The 12,772-nt window shown below is 33.3% G+C and overlaps 1 protein-coding gene across 1 annotated transcript; it reads left to right on the top strand.

Annotated features, from left to right (window-relative positions):
• The first annotated feature begins 11,900 nt into the window (after positions 1-11,900).
• Positions 11,901-12,527, top strand: LOC149231172 (transcription factor bHLH148-like). The gene has a single exon (XM_089381562.1). The coding sequence runs from the start codon at positions 11,901-11,903 to the stop codon at positions 12,525-12,527; it is 627 nt and encodes a 208-aa protein (XP_089237688.1).
• The last annotated feature ends 245 nt before the right edge of the window (positions 12,528-12,772 follow it).

The raw sequence follows: 12,772 nt of genomic DNA, 5'->3' as shown, positions 1-12,772 counted from the left end.
GAACATAAAGAAGATATTGTGTTGTAAAGAAGAATGGAAAGTTTTTTACCATAATCTCTAAATAGTGAACAAAGTAGTGATTCTAAGGGAGTGCCAGATTTCAGAGAAAACAATGTGTGCTATGTAATGTTAAGTGGCTGAGGGTAGAGTTTACTTGTGCATGTCTGTGGAGTGGCTGAGCGAAGTAGCTCTGAGATGGTTGCTCAAACGTTGATGTGTTCAAGTGTTAGGCCTACAAGGCTAGTATTCTTTGCTGGTTAAGGCTGAATGTTGTCCCATCTGCTATGTGTTGGTATTAAAGGATGATTGTGCTCCTGTAGTGTTTGGAAGGCTATAACAGAGTGCAAAGATCAGAAATAAGGGGTCATTCATCACCTTTGCTGAAGTTGTACTGAGGGCAATTCTCCGTGTACAAAGCAGGTTCCACTATTATTCCTATTGTGATGTACTATCTTAACCTGAATTAAATGATGATGTGGAGCTTTCAGTTTGTTATTAATGCAATATAGATCAACAACTCAAATCATTTCTGAATGCAATCTGCTATCTTAATATCTAGCCTGAAGTCTTATTATATAGTTGCATCATTATATGCTATTGTTCAAGCTACAAACAATTTTTTTTACATCTACAACAGTCTCGCAACAAACTCTTGGCAAAAGGCTTCACCTTAAAAAATCACATAAAACTCGAGTGACCAATTTGGGAAATTTATAGAGGTCTATAGTGGAGTACCTAAATAATAGCAACGTTGAAAACCAAGAAACACATCCATATCTCCAACATCAACATAAAAGTTGTCTCTAACAGTATAATCTAGCACTATTAGTTATCTTCTTGAAACATCTTAGTTATCTTGTTTTTCCCCTAGGGCTTGAATTGCTGGATAGATCTTTTCCAAACAAATCTTGAATTGCTGGGCTCTGATATTTCAAAACAGATTTAGTAGAGCTATGATATTACAGACAGATTTACCAAAGAATTATAGGTTTAGTTTCTATGTATAAAGACAACTAATAAAGCCATTGTATTTAAGTACTATGCGGATTATTCATATGAATTTCTTCAGTGCAATCTCAAAGCCCCTGAAAACATCATGCTTCATTCTTCTTGCATGTGGCCTGGGGTGATTTCTTGTTTTATCTCATATGTGGCCCCCGTGTCTTCCTCTACTAGCAGAGCGCCAATGGAACCAACAATAGCTTGTTTAGAGAGAGTATGCTTCAGCATTGACCTCCTAATGTGGTTGCCTCTAAGAATTAACATGTAGTGAGGACAGTCCATTCAAGAAAAGGCCTGAGGGATGAGTTCTGCAACCTGTAATTCCCTTTCAACCATGCAACAAGTTTAAAGTCCTCAAATACTTGGAGTCTGCCTATGCCGTTTACTGAAGCACGCTTCAGAAGATTGAGAATAACATGTACTTTTGCAAAGATGTTTGTTCCTTTACCCATTCTGATTTCAAAAGTAAGAAAGATCATCAGAAATGAAAAGAACTCCACCAGCCCCACATGGCACAAGGTTTCCCTGGCTAGCTCCATCAAACAAACCAAAGCAAAGCATTTGTCAATTACAGGTGGTTCCATTGAAGTTGCAGGTTTCAAGTTTGGGTTTTGCTTGAAATCTTCATAAATGAAGCTTGCGTTTTGCTTGAAATCTTCATTAATGAATTTTATGCTACGATAGACTACGCTTTTCACTTCTTTCCATGGGAGTAGTCTACCCAGGCACATAATAAGTAGTAGTTACACAGATGAGAATACATTTGACAGACAAGGAGATTCAAGAATAGAGAAAGAACATAGATTCTTTCACCATGAGTCTACTTTAATGTAGTCAACCTCCATCGTGGCTTCACTTTGACTGTATTTGAGCCCAGATTTTGCAATTTCTTTGGTCGCCACACCACTGCTCGACCAGGTAAGTATCATTTGCTTCCACTACCAAAAACAACTAGAATACCATATCACTAGAGGATTGGGTTCGATGAATGAACCTCCCTGTTTGTCGCCTGGGTGGTGAGTTGCAGAGCCCGGGAGTGAGGTTTCCACCTTGTTCTAGTGAGCTGCAAGTGCCGAGCCAAGCCCGAGAGTGAGTAATGCGCCTTGTTCAGGTGACCAGGTGCGCTGCAGGGGAGTGTCGGGTCGAATTGGCTAGGGAGCACCCTGTGGTTATTTTCGAATTCGAATTGGGAAGGTGCATTAACTCTTGGCGGCAAGAAGGCAATGGACTCTGCAATTCCTGTCAGACGTCGACTTTAATGCGGAGGGTGGTGGAGCTGGGCAAAGCTCGCGGAGGGTGGCGAAGGGCAGAGGAATTGCCAGTGGCCGGAGCCGGAGGTTTTTCCAAGCGGTGATGGAAACCAGGCAATTCCTCCACCTAGGTAGACTACTCCAATTTTAACCCGTGACTCATCGCCTACCCCTGCATTGTGATGCATACACACATTGGGGCACACGCCTTGTCTCTTTAAACCACTCTCGAACAGTTAAAAGCATCAGAGTTATAGAAATCCTCTGTTTCGTTTTGTGGTTTTGTCTTTGTAATTTGCGTAGCTGCTATTTCGTGGTTTTATAATATGGAACATCCTTCTAGACGTGGGAAACAATCGGCACGGATGGCCCGTTTCCAACGGATATATTTGAGCCACCTTGTGGTCAGGCTGCGCTGTGGGAGAATGGATCAACGCACAACCAGTCTCTCCGCTCGATGTCAGGCTGTCAAATTGGCTGCGGATCTCTCACTGGCCATGACGGCAAGGGGTCGAACTGCGTGGCGCCGAGCCATCTTACTCAAATACCCTTTCAGGCTTAGGAAATCCCAGTGCCAACGGCGACTTGCTGATTTCAGAGACCCTGCAAACCGAACGATCCATGCGATAATTCCCGCATGCAGATGCCGAAAGAGGAACATAGTGGTGTGCTAGGAACATAGGGTTTTGACATGTTTATCTACAAGTACTCAAGTACTTAAAAACATAGTGGTGTCTTAGGAACGTTCATCATTTGAACGTTCAATGTTATGTTTTAAGTTATATATTGATATAAATTATTTTTATATGAAAATTTCAATCTAAATATTATCATTATCATGATATTAGATTCATGAATTTTTTCACTTTATCAATGATTTGTTCCATTATCAAATTTTACAAAACCATACCCTAATTTCTTTTTTTTTTATCTTTTTCATTTACATTTTAATAAATTAAAATTAAAAATTAACATTAATTTTACTTTTATAAATAAAAAATAAAATTTCATATAATGTTTTTGAAATATTAACATAATCATAACATAACTCTATGAGGTGTTTTACTATTACTTCATATTATAATAGGGTAGTTTACTTTAAAATTAGGAGGTGGCATAAATATATTATTATTGGTAAATAGTGGGCATAAAGATATTGTTATTGGAGATAAAAAAATTATTTTTAAAAATAATGATATTATTAAAAATATTATACAATTAAATTTAAATATAAATTTTTGTGATTATAAAAAAAAAAAAAATAAAGTCTAAATATTTTAAAATGACTATTAAACAAAATTAAAAAATAAAAAATAAATTTCTATATAACTAGATTAAAATCTATATATATTTCTAACCTAAAAATATAATAATAAGAATTAAAAAAATTAAAAAAAAGTCGTGTCTACCTTATGTTTCATTTAAAACCATGTATAATTCTACAAATCTTCGAAAATTATTAAATTATTTATTCATGGCAACTATAAATATTTAAGAAAAAAATAATAAAATAATTATAATATTATAAAAATAATTAATTAATTAATTATCATGTTTTAAAGGTCAATACATCAAAATTAAAAAGTAATGAATATCATCATCCCTAAAAATAATAAAAAATATTAAAAAAAAGTTACGTTGATTCTATTAAGAAACATAACAGATATTTTAAACCTCTTAGCATCATAATTATCATTGCCTCCCACATTCCTGTTTGTGTAAAAATCAAATAACGATTAATAATATATATATTTTCAAAAACCAAGAGTAGTCGTGATCGTAATAAGGCGAGAAAAGAAATATTTGATAGCAGTAAAAAGTGTAGCTCAACTCCTCCATTTGTCACAAGATTATGCTGCGGGGCTACCCCTCATCCTCCCTGGCCTGCGAATTACTGGACGATAGTTACCGTTGTTACTTTTAAACCGCTAAATATCAGTCCTCCACTTCACTGAACACATAAGAAGAGATGAGACATATGCATGCTACAAGTGCGCCATTTTCTTCCTCTTTACTTGTCTGACGAGGAGTAATTCAAAAACAAGTTAAAAGATGGATGCCAGTCATGAATTAATTCAATTATTCCTATTAGTTCTCAACATAAGGAAATAGTTATGGGTTGGGCAAAAGTTTACGATGAGGATGAGAAGATCTGTATGTTTTATTTAATTTTTAAAAGACAATAATGTATGGTTTATTTTTCAGATTATTATAATTGTGTTGAGTTAAAAGTTTAAAAAGATTTGTTAATGTAATAAATATTTTGATAATTAGATATAAGATTAACAATTTAAAAATAAGAAAAACTATTTTTCATCTTTAACCCTCTTAAGATAACATAATTTAACCCTCTTAAAATAACACAAAGTGATAACCCTCTTAAAATAACACAAGTGATAAAGGAGGACTTTTTTCCTCTGATATTTTGGTAATTCACCTACCTAATTTTACTATAAAACTTATGAAAATTAAATACATTATATTTCAACATAAAATTCATGAGAATTAAAGACACTTGTATTATAATTTTTTATATTATGCATTGAATGCAAAAGAGAATCGATATACCATTGGTGATGGACAGTTAGTTCGCATTAAAATCTCACCGGAAAATTGTAGAGGCATGATTTTGGCTATGCATGCTTTATTACAAACTTATCCGAGCTTGACGGTCAGATCCTTAAATATCGAAGAATGCATGTTTTCAAATTTTTATTTTAATGATTTAATCTAAAATAACATATTTGACTGATACTTAAAATTTGCCAGAATATAAAAAGCATACATGTTTTACGGTTGAATCCCACTACTTGTATGGTATTCTATAGTATTCTATGTTTATTCATGCTATTCTTGTCTCAACTGTTCACGAAATCGAAATCCCATCATTAAACAATAAGCGAAGTCTCGCCCTAAAACTCCAAGCCACTCAAAACATAATGCAATTAGTTATAGAATACAAAGTCACAAACACCAAAATGTTCAACCACTCTATGTTTCTGTGCACTGTCTTGGTATAAAGCAAAATCTCATCATAACAGCGTCACTCCCGAGAAAAGACTTCATGACTTTCTATATTATTTATGTAAAAGAGAATCTCCTCACAACCATGACCCTGCGGAAATGCAATAAATAAAAGCAGCAGAAGTCAGGAATGATTAAAATTCCCTAAGATTGTGACAACATGAACAGAAAAGAAACCATTAAATTTTGGTTACTCTGATGCTACTTCTCATGTTTCATACGATCAATACAAACAGATCGCACCAATTTTGCCCACTTGGAAAGTTGTTTGGGGTCAGAACTTTCCTGCCTCCTGCTCATGGTTTGCTCAGTTAGGACATTCTTTGATATGTTTGACATTAAAAAATTGAGTTGCCAGGATTGTCCAGTTGGGCGGTGGTTCGATAGGTTCGTTGTTAAAAGGTTTAAGGAGCCACGTTGACAGCTAAAAATCGCCAATTGTTTTGATTAAACTGTAGCCATGACGTCACGGATCTATGTCGAGAAAATGAAGAATTTGCGAAAAGGGTCTGTACTTGCACAAGTGGCTTCCTTCTTTTGCGGCAGAAAAAATGTCGCTACAGTCATCTGAATGTCAGTGCAAGTGGGTGGTGCTTGAGAGGCCGTAAGTTGGAACTCTAACATGACGCATTGACAATAAAGGTGAGGCGGACGGGATTTGCAGAGCCGTGGCCTATCATTGACCTAACGTGACGTACCGGGATTTCCAGTATCCTTCGCTATATTTGCTCTCACACGACATATAAACAAGTAATATCAGTGGAATCTGTAGGTAAGAATCCCGATGAAAGAACTTTCTTCAATTCTCATTCTTATGTTTTCTTTCGTCTTAGTATATAAAAAAACACTAATAAAGAAAAAAAATTTATTAAAATAATGACCAGCCAAAGATATTATGAAATGTTTTCTTATACAAAATTCAAAATAATTTTTATTTTAAATTTGACAAATAATTTTTTTATTTTAATTTTCATTGGCATGCAAATTCATTTTAGGTTCTTCTATGGGAGTAGAGATCTCTTGAACGGAATAATGATTTCATTTTTGAACCCTAATTGATGTCAAAGGTTAATATACCAGGACTCAATTGGAACGGAAAATTTGACAGCTTCTTGTTTATGGGTGGGAGCTACGTGATGTTATAGTCTAACTGTTTTAAGTTTTTGAGATTTTCTAAATATATTTTTGGGTCAAATTTTCCTATTTTCCTATATCTGATAGGAATTTCTTGAACTCGACAATTTTATCTGTAAACTCTGCATAATGAAGGTGGCTTAATGGATTTTCAAGTTACAGAATCTATGTATGTTCTAACAACAACAGATTTTAAATATATTTTAAATATAGAAAAAACACACCATTGCACAAAAAAAAATGTTTCTTCTAACTCCCACCAAAAATTTCAAAATATATAATAACTAGAAAACGCCCCAGGTGATTTTCGCCCACAGTCTCTTAGATTGGAGGTGGTTGCTGAGGATAAGATGGACACAAACCTGATCGTGATTTGCTTCACAAATTTTAATTCACAGTAGTGTGGGGACTACGGGTGGTCCTTGGAAAAAGGGAATGTTTGGGTCATTTGACGCAAAGAACCTAATCTGCAGAGGAATCACAGATGGTTTGAACCTGCATTCCTTAATTATGTCACCTTTGCAGCATTGTTGCCTTCCATATTATCGGCAAGTGATTTAGTCAGGACACATAACGGAGAGTGTGTGGCATTTCTATTGATTAAAAATTATATTTTAAGGAGGCGGTCACCTTTGGTTTCATGAGATCGGTAGGTTGCTGTGTTATATCATTTGTGTAAACATATATATGTAAATCTCGCCAAGTAGAGTTAGCATATCGTACGTGATTCTGAACATCCCGAGATCAAATCAAGCACATCTTCCTCAATCATGTCAATTAGGAAAAATACATAAATATCTCCCACAGACTGATCATTCCAAATTTATTTTGGATAAGAAAGCATATATATATATATATATATATATATATATATATATATATATATATAATATAATATAATATGTCAATTAGGAGAATTACAACAATATTTTCCATGGATTGATCCTTCCAAATTTATGTTGGAGTACTATATATATATATAGATATATTGTTTGGTTGGTGCGTTGATGCTACATCTTGTATTATAGACTTTTTATATATGAATTTATTTCAATAATATTTACGTTGTTTTTTTATATTGTTGATTTGTAATTTTTAAATATATATAATTTTTTTTTTAAATTATTTAAGAATATTTAAATTGCATAAATTATACCCTTTAAATTTATATTTTCAAGTTCATCTAGGGTAGTTCAAGTGGCAATAGTGTGGAATGAAGTCTTATGGAACCAAAAAATAAAAAATGAGAGAGTCATACCAACCTTAACAAAAAAAATTACATTTTCAAAAAATATTTATTAAATTTCAATTAAAATTATCCAAATAAATATATCTAAAAAAAATATAACAAAATTTAATATTAAATATAATGTAAAAATTGATCCATTAAACAAAATAATAAAATGGTTTAAATGTATGAAAGTTACATTTATATTTGTCAAATATAAAAGTAAAAACTGTCACAAAATAGGTATATTTTCTGTTTATAATTTATTTAATGATCAACATTATCATTAATTTAATGAGTTAGTATTTAACAAACCAAAGGTATATTTTTACAAATAGCATTTAGAAAGTTTCTATTAAACACATTAATTTAATGAGTTAGTTTCATGAGAAGATTTTTTTTGCGTAAATCACATTGGGATGTTTTTGTCAATGCATTTCAAACCAACGAGTGTGGTTCATCGTTAGGACAAGTTGAAGAACCAGATCATAATTAGTTATCATTTTAATGAAATACCCTTATTATATTATTATTGACTTAAGTTTTATATTTTATTAGATAGTTTTAGTTTATGTCTTAATGGTTTAAGTTTATACTTAGTTTAATAGTTTTTATTGATGATGATGATGATGGTGGTGGTGGTTAACGTCTGCTGAGACTAAACATTGGTTTATCGGACCTAAATAAACAAATTATTTATTTTGATTTAAGATTCTATTCCTATGCTCAAAAAGCTTGGAGAGAAGCCTCCCGAGCTCACTATAATTTTGACATTGTAAAAGGCTAGGAAGGTCAGTATTGTAACAAAGATTGTGAAACTGAGATCTAATGTGGTTGTACCCGGGGCACTCTAAGAGGAAGTGGTTTTCATCCTTGATGTTCCTATTCTCACATTTATCGCAGATCCTTTCCATCCATGGCGTTTTAGGAACTGCCTAATGACCCATTTCACTATGGAGATCATGAGAATTCATTCTAATCTTTGCTATATTAATTTTCTTCTTTGAGCTAGTTAAAATAGAGAGATGCTTTTGATCTTCTAGGGTGGGGTTGATGACCTTCTTATAATAATTTAATTTTCTTTTAGTCGCTAAATCTTTCTCACACCAAATTTTTCCTTTGAACAATCTATGAATTTTTTATAGTATTTAATTATATAATATTAGCCCTTTCCATTCATATTAATTAAATACATACTTAGATATAAAATTATTTAACTAAATATTTATTATATAACTTCAGTATGATACTAATTATTTAATTATATACCTTTACATAAATGTAATATTAGCTTACATGTAATTTAATAGCTTTTATTAATAGGTTATGATATTAACTATAACATAATTAACTCACAATTAACTATTTAATTAGATAATATTAACCCATTTTATTTCATATTTGATAATTAATTGTTTAATTACACAACTTGTTAACTTTAATATAATATTAAATATTTAATTATATACTTTGTGATATAAATTTAATACTAACACGTTTTCAGATTAATTAAATACATTACTTCATTTACATATGGTAATAGTTATAAAACTAACTTAAATTAATTATTTAATTAAAATCCTTTAATATATGTAATTAACTTACTAATTAACTAATCTTATTTCTCCTACCCCTATCCCGTAGTCGTGTGTAGTTAGTCGTTTCTTAGTCAAATATAGCCGTTAGAAAGTCTAGTTGCCCAGTCCAATATAGTCATTACATGATCTAATACAGTTGGTGGATGATCTACTCTTCTATTTAACTTGTAGACACAACGGTTTCCTAGTGAAATATATCCCTTAGAAAGTTTAGTTGCCTAGTCCAATATAGTCGTTACCTAATCTAATACAGCAGTTGGTGGATGATCTGCTCTTCTATTTAACTTGTAACCAGGATCTGGTTCTTCAACTTGTCCTGAGGATGAACCACACTTGTTGGTTCGAAACAGGTAGACAAAAGCATTCCAATGTGATTTATGCCAAAAAAACTTTTCATAAAACTCATATGGATCACAGAAGCCTAAATTCAACAATTAATGAGTTAGTATTTAACACACCACAAATATATTTTTAGCAATAACATTTAAAAATTTTCTATTAAAGACATTAAACCTTGGTATATCTTCGTAATTATGATGTTATGTTTGTTAAATTTATTTAAACCATTGGATTGAATGTAAGAATGAGCCCATAATGCATAATTCAATTCTAAAATGATCATTATTATTTAAATTGATTTTAGGTAATGAATAAATTTTTAATAATAAAATATGTTAAAATTAAAAATATTTATTAATATCAATTTATTTAAATTGGAAGTATAATAAGTTAAAATATATATAATTTATATATTTAATATTAATAATATTTAAAATCTATAAAATTTTCGTAGTATAAGGTAATGAAATAACTGAATATTTAAAAGTCATAATAAATGTTAATTATTTAATAAGATATTTAAAATTGATATCTTTGGCTTAATGGAGGCCAATGATATGATTGATGTATTTAATTAATGGTCTTTAAAATATATATATAATTTTAAAATTTAAAATTTCATTAATTAGTTGGAAGATAAAGTACATTAAAATCATTTCTTAATTTTTTGATTTAAGATCATAATGCATTGCTTATGCTCTCCAAGTTATTATCTTGCTATTATTTCATTGGTAAGACATACAAAAAGATCCACACATAAGTGAACAAAAACTTTTCATTATCAAAATTATATTTAGAAATCTAAAAATGGGAAAAGAATAATGCATTATTTTGGAAATATGGGTCTTACTAAAAAAACCCTAGAAGGGTCCTCAAAGATGGTAATAACCACCCACAGAAATCCTTAGCACTAATTTGCAACTCAACTTAGGCTAGACTCCCTGAAATTTACAATTGAGAGTGACATTATATGTGCAAACACATTTTACCGTGTAACATGGATTTCCCTAGAAGGGTCCTCAAAGATGGTAATAACCACCCACAGAAATCCTTAACACTAATTTGCAACTCAACATAGGCTAGTCTCCCTGAAATTTACAATTGAGAGTGACATTATATGTGCAAACACATTTTACCCTGTAACATGGATTTTGGGTAGCTCTAGAGAGACACTTATTTGGACGGTGTCATTCACTTGGCCTCCTTGGGTTGCCCATCCAGAGTGTTGAGGCCACAGAAGATGGAAGCGCAACCACAACGTCTAGTTCAGGCATCACCAATGACTACAATGTAGCATAGAAGGGGTTTCACATTACCAATGATTACAATGCAGCATAGAAGGGGTTTGAGACCCCTCAAGGGATCCCTCACCCTTGAGACAAAAGCCATTCTGAAACTAGATAACATAGTGAAAAGATGGATAAAGCTTCTAGGGAAAAAAAATTGATCTGCAAAGCTACTAGAGATCCCCCGAAAAAACCCTCACATTACTTCCATTTTTCTAACTCACCCTTTATTTCATCTATATTAAACTTAAATATGTTATATTTTTTATTTTAATAATATAATTTTTAGTGAAATATTTTATTATTATTTAAAATATATATTTTAAATATTTATAGCCTATCCATTTAATAATTTAAATTTGTTATTTTCAATTATTTCGAATCAAATTTAGTATAATATTCATTAAATATATGTATATGAAAAATGAAAAAAATTAAACATTTAGATTAAGGTATCCAATGTTATAATATTTAAAACATGTGCGTTCCTCAATTTCATAGAGAGGATCTAATCAATGATCTACTTCAGCCTAGGTAGTAGGACTCCATTTATACATTGCATCTAGTCAAATGACCCATGTGTACCTAGGCAGAATCCATTATGAAAAGACAAGGTCTTAACAAAACTGGGTTTCCGAGTTTGCCATATCGCAGCAAAATGCTCCAAATTACGAACAAATTTTATTTTTTATTTCGAAAGCTGAACTTAACTCAATTTTTTTTGTTATTTCGAAAGGTGACTTACCTTTGTGGAGTGCATGTGGCCTATCCTACATCACTGTTCCCATCAATGCCATTACTGTTGGGCGTTTCGTCAAAGGAAGCAACACCGGTCCTGCAACTACTTCACATGGTAACATGGTACGGCAACCAGTAACAGTTTGAAGCGTCACCATCTAGCCCTACATTGTGATACGCACATTGAGGCAGAGGCCTGTCTCTATACACCACGGTCGAGCAGTTAAAAGCATCAGAGTTACAGAAATCCTCTGTTTCGTTTCGTGGTTGTTTCTTTGAAATTTGCCTAGCTGCTTATGATATGGAACATCCTGCTGCACATGGGCAACAAGCGGCACGGATGGGCCGTGTCCAACGGATATATTTGAGCCACCTTGTGGTCATGCTGCGCCGTGGGAGAATGGATCAACGCGCAACCAGTCTCTCCGCTCGATATCAGGCCGTCAAATTGGCTGCGGATCTCTCACTGGCCATGACGGCAAGTGGTCGAACTGCGTGGCGCCGAGCCATCTTCTGCAAATACTTTTTCAGGCTTAGGAAATCTCGCTGCCAACGGCGACTTGCTGATTTCAGAGAGAATTCGCAGCGCAAAAGGAGATTAGTGTCTGCCAAAACAAGACCCTCCAAACCGAACTCTCCATGCGATAATTGCCGCATGCATATGCCCAAAGAGAAATCCAGGCTGACGGGGACTAAACGCGTACGGTCACGGGATGATTGCGATGAAGTAGCAGGAGGTATAATGGGTTCTCGTATCCAAACCCTAAGGTTACTCGTGCCTGGAAGTGGCGGACTGGACACACCCGTTTTCCTAAAGGAAACTGCGGACTACATCGTGGCGCTTAAGATGCAGGTTCAGGCCATGCAGGCACTCGTAGAATGCTATTCAAATTCGAATGCTAATGCTTCTCGCCATGCCTGTATTTAAGGTAGTGAGACCAAATGCGGTAACGGAAGTTTTGCACGCAGCAGGTGTAACAGAATGTGTTTCTGTCTCAGGAAAAATCGAATATATTACACAGTGTAAGGGGTGGAGCTCATCTAATCACATCCTCGACGTGGTATGGAATATGCGCATCTGTGGACTCCGATTTACAATTTCCTAAGAGATCTGCGTAAACATTATACTTCCTTGGTCATCGCGTCCATGTAATCTATGGTGTCATGCTTATT

The sequence above is a fragment of the Pinus tabuliformis genome, chromosome J (genome assembly GCF_031772625.1).
Source record: "Pinus tabuliformis cultivar Carrire ecotype Pingquan chromosome J, CPIR1, whole genome shotgun sequence".
NCBI lineage: Eukaryota > Viridiplantae > Streptophyta > Pinopsida > Pinales > Pinaceae > Pinus > Pinus tabuliformis.
The sequence above is the reverse complement of the archived record's forward strand: the minus strand, read 5'-3'. Positions and strand labels throughout refer to the sequence as shown.

Coding starts and splice junctions, on each gene's coding strand:
- LOC149231172 (XM_089381562.1), top strand. CDS start 11,901: ATGGAACATCCTGCTGCACATGGGCAACAAGCGGCACGGATGGGCCGT.